Here is a 14,856-nt window from a genome sequence, read left to right as displayed (position 1 = left end):
AATCGAACGAACTAGCTCATTTCCCGTTTAATTAATTACTCTTATAACTGATGGAACAAAGCTTCGAGTAGGAACAATCTTTCACGATAAAACCGTAAAAATATTCGAGATAAATATTGGAAGAATTTGAGTAAAGGAAAATACTTACAAATACTATTTGTCAGTATTTTAATTTTTTCAAATTTGTTTAGGGTTTAGCTTTTTGTACCTTTGCGTATTTTATCAAAATATATTTGGATTTTTATATTCTAGATTTATTTGCTAAGAACTTTTCGGATTTGGGTACATTTGTTCGAATTTCATTCGTCCGAATGGTGGTACAAATGTCCGAATGATCATTTTCCGAATGCCGGAAAACAGGATCGTATGTCCGAAAACGTATTTCATTTGCCCGAAAAAACTTTTGTTGGTGATTTAGTCGTTCAATTTATGTCAACTTTACTGGCGAATTTCATTTGTTCGTATAATCGTTTGTCCGTTTTTTCGAACATTAGGAATTGGTTGTTTTTTTTTAATATTGTTAATATAAGAAAATAGTAACATTAACTTGAACCTAACCTATTCTAAAATATCCACAACATTCAACGCAATTCCCACTTACTAACAAACAACGATATTTACAATGTAGTTTTTTAATTTTAATTCTTGCACTAAAAAATCCGGACCAAAAAAAACAGCAATAAGAAATACTAATTTAGCGCCAGAATTCGGACAAGTGATGCTACCGATTCGGACGAATGAAACAAACAAGTTGTCCAATTCGAACAATTGAAACATTTGATATTTCGGCGGTTCGGACGAATGAAATTCAAACATTTGTTCCACCGTTCGGACGATTGAAATTCGAACATTTGTTCCACCGTTCGGACGATTGAAATTCGAACATTTGTTCCACCGTTCGGACGATTGAAATTCGAACATTTGTTCCATCGTTCGGACGATTGAAATTCGAACATTTGTTCCACCGTTCGGACGATTGAAATTCGAACATTTGTTCCACCGTTCGGACGATTGAAATTCGAACATTTGTTCCACCGTTCGGACGATTGAAATTCGAACATTTATTCCACCGTTCGGACGATTGAAATTCGAACATTTGTTCCATCGTTCGGACGATTGAAATTCGAACATTTGTTTCACCGTTCGGACGATTGAAATTCGAACATTTGTTTCACCGTTCGGACGATTGAAATTCGAACATTTGTTCCACCGTTCGGACGATTGAAATTCGAACATTTATTCCACCGTTCGGACGATTGAAATTCGAACATTTGTTCCACCGTTCGGACGATTGAAATTCGAACATTTGTTCCACCGTTCGGACGATTGAAATTCGAACATTTGTTCCACCGTTCGGACGATTGAAATTCGAACATTTGTTCCACCGTTCGGACGATTGAAATTCGAACATTTATTCCACCGTTCGGACGATTGAAATTCGAACATTTGTTCCATCGTTCGGACGATTGAAATTCGAACATTTGTTTCACCGTTCGGACGATTGAAATTCGAACATTTGTTTCACCGTTCGGACGATTGAAATTCGAACATTTGTTCCACCGTTCGGACGATTGAAATTCGAACATTTATTCCACCGTTCGGACGATTGAAATTCGAACATTTGTTCCATCGTTCGGACGATTGAAATTCGAACATTTGTTTCACCGTTCGGACGATTGAAATTCGAACAAATGTACCTACCCCATTTTTCGTTACGGAATTTTTAAAGTGGATTTTAAATAGGATTTTGGTTTGAAATTCGAAATCTAACTATTTATAATGTAGATTTTTGATATTTAAAACTAGTATAAAATAGAGAAAATCCACTAAAAATGCACTAAGAATAATCTCCAAAATAAATGAAATTTTCTGTAGGTCTAACATTTTCTATCAATTATTTGTATATCAATAATGTTTTCTGTAGATATCCCTCATTGTTAAAAAAAAGCAGTCCTAAAAAGGTAAAGTGGGGTCATTTTAAGCATTTAATATTTCAAGCTAAGGAATTCTATCCATACATATTTTGGACTTTAATAAGTTAATATTTTAATAAATTACACAAAGTTTTGCTCTGATAAAGTTCAATATTTATCATGCCATTAAAAGTGGCGAAGTTTACCAAAAGACAATTTTTTTTATCAAGTGCAAAGTTTCTCAAAAGCCATTAAGCTAAATTCAAAAGTTTCATAACGGAATATATCGATCGAAAACTTATTGAAAATGCACCAAGAAAATCTTTAAAAATTTTATGTCGAATCAACAGAGAAATTTAGTTTAGCTAAACTTATTTGCCGAAAATCTAATCAGTTGGGTGCGCATATTGGTCCAAAAGAAGCATTAGAAATCTTCAGACACCGAAATTTAAAATAAAAACCACAGAAAAGTCTGGAATCAGACCGATTTCTAAATTTACAGCTAGACAGAAAACTGGAAAGTCTCTAGACAGTGCTAAAAATACAAAACATTTTCGAGTTCTAAATTTTGGTCATCACGTCGCCAGTTACGATTGTTAGAGTACTACGAGCAATATTTCGTCAATTTGAGAAGCAGACAAACCAACTTCTCGGGCGTCGCGTTGCAAATGAAAATTTATTCGCTCGACTATAAAATCTTTAGCGTTGTTTGCCAGACTCTTTTAACGACTCGCGAAAAGCTCGTTTCTATAAAAACGAAAAAGGGTATAGGAAAACAAACAGAGGCAAAGGCAAAATCTAGCAGGCCGTACGTCTGCCTTCGCAGATAAAGATAAGCTCGTAATAACTTCTCGTAATTATTTACGATTTCGCGCTCGCGTAAGGAAACAGCCACCCAAATGTACTTTTACGATACCGAAATATAATATAACTTTGAGGAATAATTTACGGGACACTTACTGGCTGTGTTGGGCTGCAGGGAGATGTCCATCGGCATATTATCGTCGTTGATGATGGCTAGGTACCAGTCACCCGGAACTAAATACTGCACCAAACTGACTTCTTCTCGCAGCTGAAATGAAATCAAACAAAACTTTTCATTACTGGCATCTAGGAGCAACAAACGCAAGGAGAACGCAGCTAGCCTTTAATCACGCTAACGCAGTGCCATCTTTACCATTGGGCAAAAAGGGCACTACCCTAGGGCCCCAAGATTCTGGAGGGCCCCATTTTTCAAATTAGGAAATGTAAAAGAAATTTTAATAAAAAAAATGATTTTAACGCTGCTCGAAAGTCCTATACTTCGTATTTAGTCGCGTCTATAACCAGGGTAAATCTAAAACGAATAAAGACTTTTGGTTGTTAGTATTTTTAAATTCAGAATAAGCTTCTTCTTAAGTAACCTTTAGTAGGTTAAGTGAAACTATTTGAACCGATAGTTGTAGATTAGAGCGACGATTGACTTCTTACTGGAGTGTTGTGTACAAATTTAATTGGACGAACCTTTACGCTGAACGTTTTACGGAAAGGGGGAAGACAATTTATTTTTGCAGCTGTCATCTAATCAATTTAGATATCTAATAAGTACCTCTAGTAATGAGTTGCAGGGTTGTTCTAAATGCTTTTTTCCCCAAAATGTAAAAATATTTTCTCCATAACACAAAATTCAAACTACACAATGCATTTTGAAAATTGGTTTTTCTAAATGCAAAATGTAAAATGTTAAATGGTTTTTGCAGCTCGAAATAAAAACACAAAATGCATATTGAAAGATGAACTTTGTTTATTTTTAATTATATATATTTTATTTATTAATAATTAATTTTTAATTAATTAATTAATTAATTATTTATTATTATTATTAAATAATAATTACGTAGAGATTTCAAATCATCCTCGCAGCCAGCGTGGGAAATAAAGCGGTAGCACTGTCTGCTTCTGAGTGAGTGAGTAACTGGGTAGCGCCATCTATGATTACTTGGGAGTAAATAGCCGAAAAATTTCTCTATAAGAGATTCGAAATGGTATTTTTCATTTTGAATTTTGCATTTTCAAAATGTATTTTGAACAACCCTAATGGGTTGTTTCAGACTCGCACGTATATAGTGAAGCCAAAAGTCTATTATTTTGTTTCATAAGTGTGACAGTTAAGCGAAATAATTACTGACGTATATAGTGACGTAGGATGGACGTCATACCTAACCTTAATTTAACCTTAAACTCAGAGGAGACGACCCGAGGTGGTTCTCACCGATTTGGTTCAAAGTTGGGGGATTGTTAGACCTAGATGTAACATGAAACCCGTTAAAGGGGAAAGTTACGCTGGGCTTCCGTTTTGCCATGGCAACCAAAAATGTTTTTGACAACATAAAATAAGAAAACGTCTATGTAAAATAACATGCGAAAATGACAAATTCTAAGGGTCCCCCCTGTGCAAAACTTCAATAAATAAAAAAAAAATTATTTAAAAAAAATAAACAAAATAGTAAATTTAACAATTTTGGATTACTTTGGACAAATAGGGGGGAATAAAAACCATTTTGGGTGAACTCGAGCGAATTTGAATAAATACGTCGAAATTTTAGGTATAATACAAAATATTTGTAAAACTTATGCCGTGATAACTACCATATATTTTCGCCGATAAATCTTAAAATTTCTACATTACATTATCTGAACGATGTAAGCAGATTTTTAGATTTCGATAGAAAAACGACGCCATTTTATAAAATGGCGGATACAAATATAAATCATGGTGCAATAAGTTAGGTAATTTGTATCCGATTAACCTAAGATTTTCTACGTTACATTATCTGCCCGAATGAATTCGTACTATAGATTTTTATAGAAATCCGACACCATTTTGGAAAATGGTGGATATCAATAAAACTCATCGTGCGATAAGTTCCGTAAATATTCGTCGATTAATCAGAAATTTTCTACGTTTCATTATCTGCCCGAGTTAATTAGACCTATGGTTTTGTCATTTTCGCATGTTATTTTACATAGACTTTTTCAAATTTTATGTTGTCAAAAACATTTTTGGTTGCCATGGCAAAACGGAAGCGCAGCGTAACTTTTCCCTTTAACGGGTTTCATGTTACATCTAGGTCTAACAATCCCCCAACTTTGAACCAAATCGGTGAGAACCACCTCGGGTCGTCTCCTTGTCAGTAGCGGCGCCAGGATATTTGGGGAGGTAGGCCAACCATTTGGAGCCCCCCCCCCCCCCCCCCACAATTTTTTCAAATCCGTCCACGTGGATTATTTAATTTTTTTTAAGCAAGTGGTGCAATTTTTGGGTAAAATGGGTACGCGACGAAAAAATTAGAACTAATAACACTTAACAAATGAGTTTTTATTTACTTATTTCTACGACTGAATTCAAGTCTATCAATTAACATTCATTCCTTCGGTACTTCACATGTACATCCCTTACATCAGAACTTACAACTTTACGAAAATGAATTTACATAGGTACACTAACAAGTAAGTAAAGTAATCACTCCTTTGAAAGGAATAAAAACAGCAGTGTCGTTAAGCGAACCACTCGCGTTGAATATTAAAAAATTTATAAATAAATAAATTATTTCAAACAAATTACAGAATTTTCTGATATTAAATAATTTGGAGGCCCATATATTAAATTTTGGAGGCCCCTTAAGACGACTTTTGGAGGCCCCTACCAAAATTTCAAGTAGGCCCAGGCCTACCCCGGCCTGTTGCTGGCGCCGCTACTGCTTAAACTAAACCTTAAACTAAACCTAACCTTAACCTAAATTGAACCTTAATTTGAATCTAACCTTCTAAGCTAAATTAAGCAAAACAGCACCAAAACCTAACAATTAGCGATGACCATAGAACACAGAAAATAATAATAATATGACATAATCTGCACCCAATGAAATTAGAAACCTCTACTACGTTTAGTCGCTTCGTAACAAAGATCTTTCCACCAGTATAAATATAGAATAAAATATTTTAAATATTTAAGATTTAAAAGATATAAGTTTTGAAAGTATTTAGTTTGTAAGAATGACATAAAATACACGGATAAAATACGCGAAATCAGTGAAGTTTTCCACACCGCAATAGGGGAAAAACAACCACAGAGGGGTTTCATATCCACCTCTATCCCTCCAATGAACCGCTGTAATACTATTACGTTACGAAAAACGATAGTGAATGCATCAATCTTTGCGGGATTTCACGCCACGGGAACAAACGTTTTCCTCTAAGATTCCATATCAATAAAAAATACCCCCTACAAAAATGAAAAACCCTATAAAAATAACAATTGAATCTCCCGCGAATGTATCAAAGGAGGGCGAAAAATCATTTCATACAAATTTTGACGTAAGCCTGCGGGGGAACAAAACGGGGTTCGAGAGATAAAAAATAAAATACACGTTCGGTGTTAAAATTTTAAGTCTAGATGTCGTCAAGAAATAGTACTTGGTTCTGCCCCCCGTAAAGGAGCCCAAAGGAATGGGGCGGGAAAAGATGCTTACCCCCCGTCATTCCGCAAACCCGTCAGACCTCGCGTACGAGAGGCAACAGCAATAATTCAAAATGACATGGCCAAAATCCGATTACTCGGTTTTGGCTCTCCGCTATCACTATCAATAATTTCGTCGAGAGGAAATTTGAACAAGCCTCCCATCCACGAATTATACTTCCGATAGATGGCAGTGTCGAGATCGAGTATAGAAAATTTCGCGTCTCCCCCAAACCACTCAATTCAACCCCTCTGCCGGACAAATATTCCCTCTCATTCAATGGCATCGCCATCTTCATGAATTTTTCAACGCGTCGGGTGGGCCCCGCTCTTTTTTCTGCCCACCCGCAAAAACTATCGGTGTAGTGGTCAAATATCTCGTTTCTTCGCTCCCACTAGCTCTCCTTCACCCGTAGCATCTTCTCGTCCCATCGTACATCATTTCGCGAGACGCCAGCAGTTGCAAAGTAATGGGAAAGACGCGCTCTGCAAAAATGTGACTCGAAATCTTGATTAAGCGCGAGATGGCGTTGCGAAGCGACCACGTTTTTATACAGTTTATATTCATCGCGGAATGTTGGCCACTCTCCCCTTACGAGCGCCATCTACAGCGGCTTTTACGCGTAGATGAAATGAGACTTTCGGACGAGAGATGTTGACGAAACCGGTGTATACATTTCCTAATACGATAAAATTTTCAAACTTTTTATAAGCACATATTGCCAGTATAGGTGATACGAAATCATTTTAACAAGTTTTGTCGCTATAAAAAGACTATGTTTTTAACAAATCCGAAATCGTGCTTTTCCAGAAATTGCCGCGTTATGTCTCCATTCTTCCACTTATTTCTTGACTCTAACGGGTTTTCAACAAAAAAACTATCGTGAGAAGAAATGACCTTATAAATGGCGTCGTTATAAAAATGACTTTCTTATAAAGAGATGTTTTTCGTGAAATTTCAAACGATTTAGCTTTGAACTACTATAGAGAAAAAAAACCCAAAACGTGCGGTTTTCTCAAAGAAACTAACAAATTAAGCTTCAATTGTTCGAAAATAAAAATCTACATATATCATAAGTAACATAATAGGAATAAGTATGCCAATTAAGAAAAGTTTTCACCGAACTATTTTCAGAGCTATTGCGCAGTCAAGTTTTAGTTATCAGCCCAGAGCCCCCTAGTGTCTACCTCTACTTGGAATGCTTATCGCGGCAGATTTTCGTCTCGATGTGGTTGACGGTTTTTTTGACGTCACTAAGTTAACTTAACCAACAACAACGTGAGAGGGAAGCGCGCAGAAAGGGGATTTTTTCTTTCGTAGGCGCGGCCAAAGCCGTCAGATTGACCTTACCATACGCGATACGCCAGGACAAGCATTCCAAGAAGAGGTATGGATTCCTGACGAAATGAGTATGTCCAAGTCCAATGTCAATGTCGAAAAAAGGTTCGGGCACGAAATTATCATTAAAGCAATAGGAAGTGTCATACTTATTGTTATTATGTTACTTATGCATATACCAATAAGCTTTTTAAATATTAGTGACTAAATTAAAAATGCGCGATATTTTAAATTACTACGAAATAAAAAAATATTTTCTACATTATCATAACAAACCTTTGAATATTAAAATAAGCAAATATAATCCCGTGAGAAATTATGGAAATGGGAAATTTAAAGAGTACCAAAAGTATTAAATGTATTCACTTAGAACATACACCTTAGCAGGCTGTCTTTAATATTTCAAAAGACGTTTTGTAGGAAAAATATAATTTCCTAAATTTCCATTTTGTTTTGTAGGATAAATATATTTTCCTAAAAATCCATTTCATAGTAAAATTAACCGTTTATTTGATCTTATTAGTCGAAGTAAATTTTGTCTCATGATGCGAAGGTATTTGTTTCGTTTAAATGGCCTACTTCCCTCGTAAGAGCGTTATAATAAACTTCTGATAGTACCAACTGTTTACTTTACGAGATGAGTTTAGACTAGACGGTGACTAGTTTTCCGAAACCTCTCCACCCTGGTTTCCACAAGCCTTCGCTTCTAGCAGAAACAGCGGTTCGTGGAAGGCAGGTTCGAATACGTTCCAAAGCGACCAACGCCCGTCTAACCGCGGGTTTAATGTCCATTCTCGAAGGTGTTTACGAAGACGGTTTTATCCTAGCTATATATTATTCCGTATATAGATGTTAGCGGGTAATGTACTGACCATTAGCGATCTCCTGTAGGTTTTCCGATGGTCGTCGCCGATGACTTCCGTGAAGTCGTGAGCCGAAATGGTCGGTGGGTCGTTCTTCCTTCCGATGACGGCCAGGCGGCTCCCGTGAGGCACGCTTAAATTAAACCTGATGAAGCCCGAGGTGGGGTGGCTGAACCAGACATTCCAGCTTTGCCTCGGTTGCAGATTCTTGAACAGGGAATCGCCCAGAGAAACGCGTTGATAGGAGGCCATGTCGTTTGGAAGCAGATTGCATTTGCCCACGTAGGCCAACGTCCCGTCTTTATGCTCCGCTGATTCGAAAAAAGCGGACGACACCGAGACATCCGCGAAAACAGGAAAAAACACGTTGCAAGGAACAGGGGAAAAAATAAGATAAAGATTAGTTTCTACCAACTCGACCTATAAAAGAATGATTGCAATTTATTATCAGCGTAGGCTACCTATAATACGTACGTATGCCATAAATGTATTCTATAAGGAATCCATACCTCTATACTCGAAATCACTGTTACCTGGGGCAGTAAATTGGTCGGCATTTAACAATAATACTCATACGCGGAACTTCATTAACTGATCAGTAGATGGCGTTAATCGTCCACAGTGGTTTTAGCGGTGCTACTTATAAATAATCGCACCCACGCAACAACGAACTTACGGACTTTGCACGCAAGCTCGTACAGGAAAATCAACGTGTTAATTTACATAGAAAAATCAAAAGTTTTCTGTCCAATCGCTAGTCTTTGGTTATGTATTATTTTAAAACAGTGTTGCCAAGTCCTTTTTAGCGAAGAAACCGTTGTTACGACCAATGACAATGGTCGAGATAGTGAGGTCACCGTGTTACTTTAAATTTGAATTTTAGGTAAAAAAAGTATTTATTTAAATAAATATTTTACAAGCTCTTTTACGTTTGTAGTTTATTTTGGTGTCAATCAATATATCAAACTTTACTCTCAGCAAAAAGTTCTAAAGAGCAATCGCTATCTTTGGGGGATTATATTTCCGGAGGACGTAGAAAAATCCCTGCCTTTGGTAGTGTACCCAGGTAACAGTGATTTCGAGTACTTGGAATGCCTATAGGCCTTTATTAAAAGGTGGGTAAAAATGTCGACCCTCGCAGCAATATTTGAATTTATATGAAAACGAATTTCCTGTCTCGCGTAGTTTCGTGTTTTCGGTTTAAAATCGTCGGCGTTTCAGACGTCGTGTAACGAAATAGCAGTTTCTTATTGGTCTTTCACATAAATTAAAATTTTGCTGGGAGGGTCGACATTTTTACCCACCTTTTAATAAAGGCCTATGGCGGCAGATTTTCGTCTCGATGTGGCTGACGGTTTTTTCGACGTCACTATGTTATCTTAACTAACAACAACGTGAGAGGGGAGCGCGCGCAGAGGGTATTTTTTCTCTCGTAGGAGGGGCCAAAGCCGTCAGAGTGATCTTACCATACGCAATACGGCTAGATAAGCATTCCAAGTAGAGGTATGGATTCCTGATTCTATTTAATGAAACCTAGCTTGGCCTTGGTCATTAGGGATACACCGATATGGCTACATCCATTGAGTTGGGAATAAATAGAGGTACAACTAAATCTGGCTGCGCGGGACCAATAACGTTCAATAAGGAGACTTTATCAACTTTATCGTTCTACCGTGGCCGCATCTGTCTCTAGTGGTGGAAACTATATTGCAATTTAATTTTTTCGCGAATCTGATGCGAAATTGAAATGTATGATTACTCGTAACAAACAAACCTTTGAAATTATTTAAAAATAATTTTATTCTGTCAACACGATCCTTTTTAACTCAAGTTACGGTGAGTTAGCTATTAATTATTTATTTTTAGCCATATAACTTTACAAAATATAGATGGCGCTACCGCCTAATTATAAAGATGAATTTCGTGCAGTCTTATCAGATCAGGTCCCACGTAACCATGGCAATTGAAATCGTAATTGTAATTCTAGCAGTATTATTCCCAATTCAATGGGCACATCGGCTATTTGTGGCCGATAATATCGGCGGTAATATCGGACTATATATCGGCCAATATTAACAAAGTTACCTATCATAACAGTAGTGTTTATTATAAAATCATTGTCAAAGACGGTTCAGTACACTGTCATACCATTGTATTCTAATTATTGATGAAAAAAAATTTGCAAGAGCATATCCGAATATTTTCTTTTCATTTTACCTGATACATATTTTCTATTACGAATCGAATATCGTTGTTTTTTATTTGTATACACTCGTAACTCCCTGTGATCTAGCTTTAGAAGTCTGGCGTACGTGGCGCAGCCAATCAAATAAAATATTATCATTAGTTAGTTAATCGAGAATTTTCCTATTTTTAAATGTTTTTCTGAAAATATTTTTCTTATACCGATTTTTGCTGATACCGATATTAGACCCATACATCGGTGTATCCCTATGGGTCACGGGATGTGACGTAAATTACGTCACACGCAACTACGTGAAGAAAAACGCGTCATTCACTTCGTTTAAGGTAAACGGAAGTTAGTGAAACAGATTTAGAATCGCCCAGAATTCTTCGTGCGTTTCTGGTTTTGACAATGTTTCCATGTTAGCCTTTTTAAGAGCGCCCGTGAAACCAGGTCTCTTTGACTTTCTTTTTAAGGAAATGTTATACCACAGACCACCTACCCCAACAAGGACTCGCATCAACCTCGAAAAAAAGGTGTCTCAAGAGTGATGCTGCTTTTTTTACAATAAACAGAAAATAGCGCGTAAAAATTCTTTATTTTACGAAATAAAAATAAAAAATCGCCAGTTTCTACAATTAATTTTTTATTATCTCGTCTATGTATATCGTCAAAACTGCTTCTATTTTCCACAAGATGACATGCTCTTAAAAAAGGCGCATCACATTCGAGACATACAAATGAAAACTATTACCATCGATATATGTCCCTCTTGGGGTAGGTGGTCTATGGTTATAGTAAGGCTATACTTATGAGTAATTAGGTTACATAAGTATGACAAGGAACGATTAATGTGTATGATAGTCGGTCACAAATGGCGCCAACAGTCTGAAAGGGTTTAATAATCTAAAATCAGAAAGCAAGGTTTCCAAATGCACTTGAAATAGTAAAAAAAGTTTAAATCCAGCTTGTCGATGGTCTATTAAAGGTTATGAGTTTCGTTTGAAAAATTCACGTGACTCAGGAATTTATACGTGCTTCCTAAGGCACTTGATTATGAAGCCCCCCCCCCCCCCCAACCTCGAAATTCTGTGCAGGGGTCTATTCGAAATCCCAATACACTTAGTTCGGGAAATGCCACAAGCTCTTAAAGGGGAATTGTCACCAAAAACAAAATTTACGAGGTTTTTTTACAGAATGATAGAAAATATATTAATGATTATGTCCCTGAAATTTTAAAGTTATTGGAAAAGTATTTAAAAAGTCACGCTACTTTTTCCGCAACCTACATCAAACGATTCCAAAAATTTCAGAAATCGCAGTTGAACCTACGTGCAGCGCCAAAAGAATGAAGCGGCAAAAATTTGAGAAAGGGCGGCGTGTAAGGCATTTTAAACACACGATAAACTACAATCTACGAATATCACTCGGTTAAAAAGCCAAGGAGAATGTCGTAGCAGACGACAGTACCGACCGAAAAACGATAAAACCGGGGAAAATAATATTTCGTTCTCGAGATGGCGCTACGGGTAGGTTCAGCTAAGCGGTTCTGAGATTCTCAACTCGGGGGGATAAAACACGAAATTTGGTTGCTAATAATAAATCAAATACTGGAAATATTAACATGAAATTTTTTGTATAACCATTTTCGGACGTCCTCTATCCATTTAAATGGTTTTTAACCAATTTTAAGGTGGTGACAATTCCCCTTTAATAGCTTCGATTTAAATGTTTGTTTTCCTGAAAGTTATTTGTGAATCGCTCTGTTTCTAGTTAAATTAACTAAAGGTAGTAAGAGTTTAGAAACTTTCCATGTCATGTTTGTTTCGTGTTTACAATTTAATTATTCAGTTGACCTTCAATTGCTGACATTGTTTATTTGATAAATCGTAAATTTATAAATTCAAATTAGCTTAGTGTACTAAAAATAAATGTAACCTATATTTGAAATACTTTGCCTGACCTATTTGAAAATACTTCTTTTAGGATAAATAATTAGAAAAGAAGTCCTAGATGGTAAAGGGGGAATTTTCTTCCAGCCAGCGGAGATGGCTGGAAGAAAATTAACGCTTAAGAAAAGAAAAACGTATTTTGTTAAATTTAGCGAAACAGAGCCTCCAGATAATTTAGCTTTACAAAACCTTTCCCTTAAATCTATTAGGAAACCTTCTTTTGAGAAAGTTACTTTTAATCCCAGTCGAAACAAACTAAAAGAAATCTGGAGAAAAACGACCTCTGGTAGAGAAAACTAGCGACAAAAGGGAAAAAAATTCGACACGACCTGAAACCGAAACAATGCTACTTTATTTTTTGTATTTTTTCGTTGTTGGCAAGGCTTAGCAACGAAGAGTGATTGCCAACTGCTCTAATGGTATATTGAGGCGCTTTCGCCGAGGGTTACCCTTTCAAGCATAAAGGGCCAAAAAGCGCACTAGACTACTCGTTAAAGGTTACCTTCTCTACGGAAAAAATCATTCGACTAAAAGTTAAGCTGAACGATAAGAGGTGGGTAAAGCTTACCCGGCCATAGCGTAAAGCGTACTATACGCTGACCAGAGTGCCGTGAACCGACAAAAACTGGGTACATTTGATGTTAAATTTACCGTTAGATGGCGCCGTGACTGGTAATCCCGTTGCGGTGTACGGTACGTCTTGGTCTTCCATTACAATACATTGACGATTTACCTCCGGAAAATCGCTTAAGGAACTCATAGCTGGAAGGAGAAAGAAATATGATTGAATGCCGTTTATTCAGAAAAGCCCTCTATTTTCAAAAACCCCTACTTTTCAATATTACACCGATACATTAATCAGTGAAATATTACACAAATATTCTCAATCCGTACATTTTACCATTCAAAATTCAACCGTATTTTTGGATTATTCAGCCTTTCTATAAAGTCATTACGCTTGCCGAACTTGTTTTAATGTATCGCTTTCGTCACGAGAGACAGTTCAGTTTTGAAGGTTAGATATTTATAAAAAGGGCGACTCATCGAATTTTAATTCGTGTCTTGTTCAACTTGCTAAAATGTTCCACGCGCTCTTTAATATTTTAGCGTAAAAAGCTCGTGCATTTTTTTATTTCAGGAAGCACGCGCGAAATCGCTCGAGCCCGTTTACGCTAAAATATCAAGACGAGCGCGTGGAACTTTAAACAAGTTGAATAGAGCTTATGCTAGCGTCTATTGGCTATCATAGTGAAACGTCACTTCTACGTCACGAGTGACTAAGTCTGACATCTTGCATAGGGATATATGAAATTAGGGAAGCGCTTTTAATATAATAATATTAATAATAAGAAAATAATACTCAGTTAAGTTAATGCACAAGACACCACCAATGGCTTCTGTCGTTAACAATTTGTGTGGTCTTTATAACATATATTTGGTTATAATACTCAGTTACGTTAATGCACAAGACACGACCAATGGCTTCTGTCATAAAGACGACACAAATTATTAACACCATATATTTGGTTAGGACCCTGGTAGCAAATCCTTCATACCACACGAGCCAATAGCACTTACTATTACCGCGGACCTCAGTAAGTTACTAAATTTAATAATTACAAAATATGATTTATTAAATATAAAACGTATTTGCATACATTACATTAAAATTTAATAAAATATATAATCTATACCTTTCTCCAAAAATCCCTACAGTTACTATAACCGTTGACCTAAGTAAGATTTTAAATTTAATAATTTAAATAATTGTATAATAGTGGAATATATTAAGCAAGGCCCCCATTAAAATTTAAAAAACCCTACTCTTACTATACAGCAAGTTTTAAATTTAATAAAATAATCATATAATATTGGAATATATTAAGCAAGACACGCCATTAAAATTTAACAAAAACATAACTTTTATACCTTTCGCGAAAAAAATTATTAACTCCAATATACGGTGACGTTGTTTAACTAAATCTACTCTCAAGACAGATATAAAAAAATCTTAACAAGAAACGGAATTACAGACAGGCTTAGTGCGATAAACTCTCAGAGGGACTCGGAGGAAGAAGTCTGCGCAAAAAAACAGAGAGTTGAGGG

At 36.2% G+C, this 14,856-nt stretch overlaps 1 protein-coding gene across 5 annotated transcripts in view; it reads right to left on the bottom strand.

The window, feature by feature from the left end:
• Positions 1–14,856, bottom strand: part of LOC149943621 (teneurin-m-like) — a 280,977-nt gene that overhangs the window by 73,172 nt on the left and 192,949 nt on the right. For all 5 annotated transcript variants that reach the window (XM_090175899.1, XM_090175900.1, XM_090175902.1 and 2 more), the window contains 3 exons: positions 13,402–13,512; positions 8,623–8,924; positions 2,874–2,985 (listed from right to left, as the gene is read on the bottom strand). In XM_090175899.1, the coding sequence (XP_090032025.1) occupies positions 2,874–2,985; positions 8,623–8,924; positions 13,402–13,512 (525 nt within the window). The remainder of the gene's footprint in view (positions 1–2,873; positions 2,986–8,622; positions 8,925–13,401; positions 13,513–14,856) is intronic.

This window comes from Leiobunum rupestre, chromosome 5 (genome assembly GCF_980474605.1).
Source record: "Leiobunum rupestre chromosome 5, qqLeiRupe1.1.hap1, whole genome shotgun sequence".
Taxonomy (NCBI): Eukaryota; Metazoa; Arthropoda; class Arachnida; order Opiliones; family Sclerosomatidae; genus Leiobunum; species Leiobunum rupestre.
The sequence above is the reverse complement of the archived record's forward strand: the minus strand, read 5'-3'. Positions and strand labels throughout refer to the sequence as shown.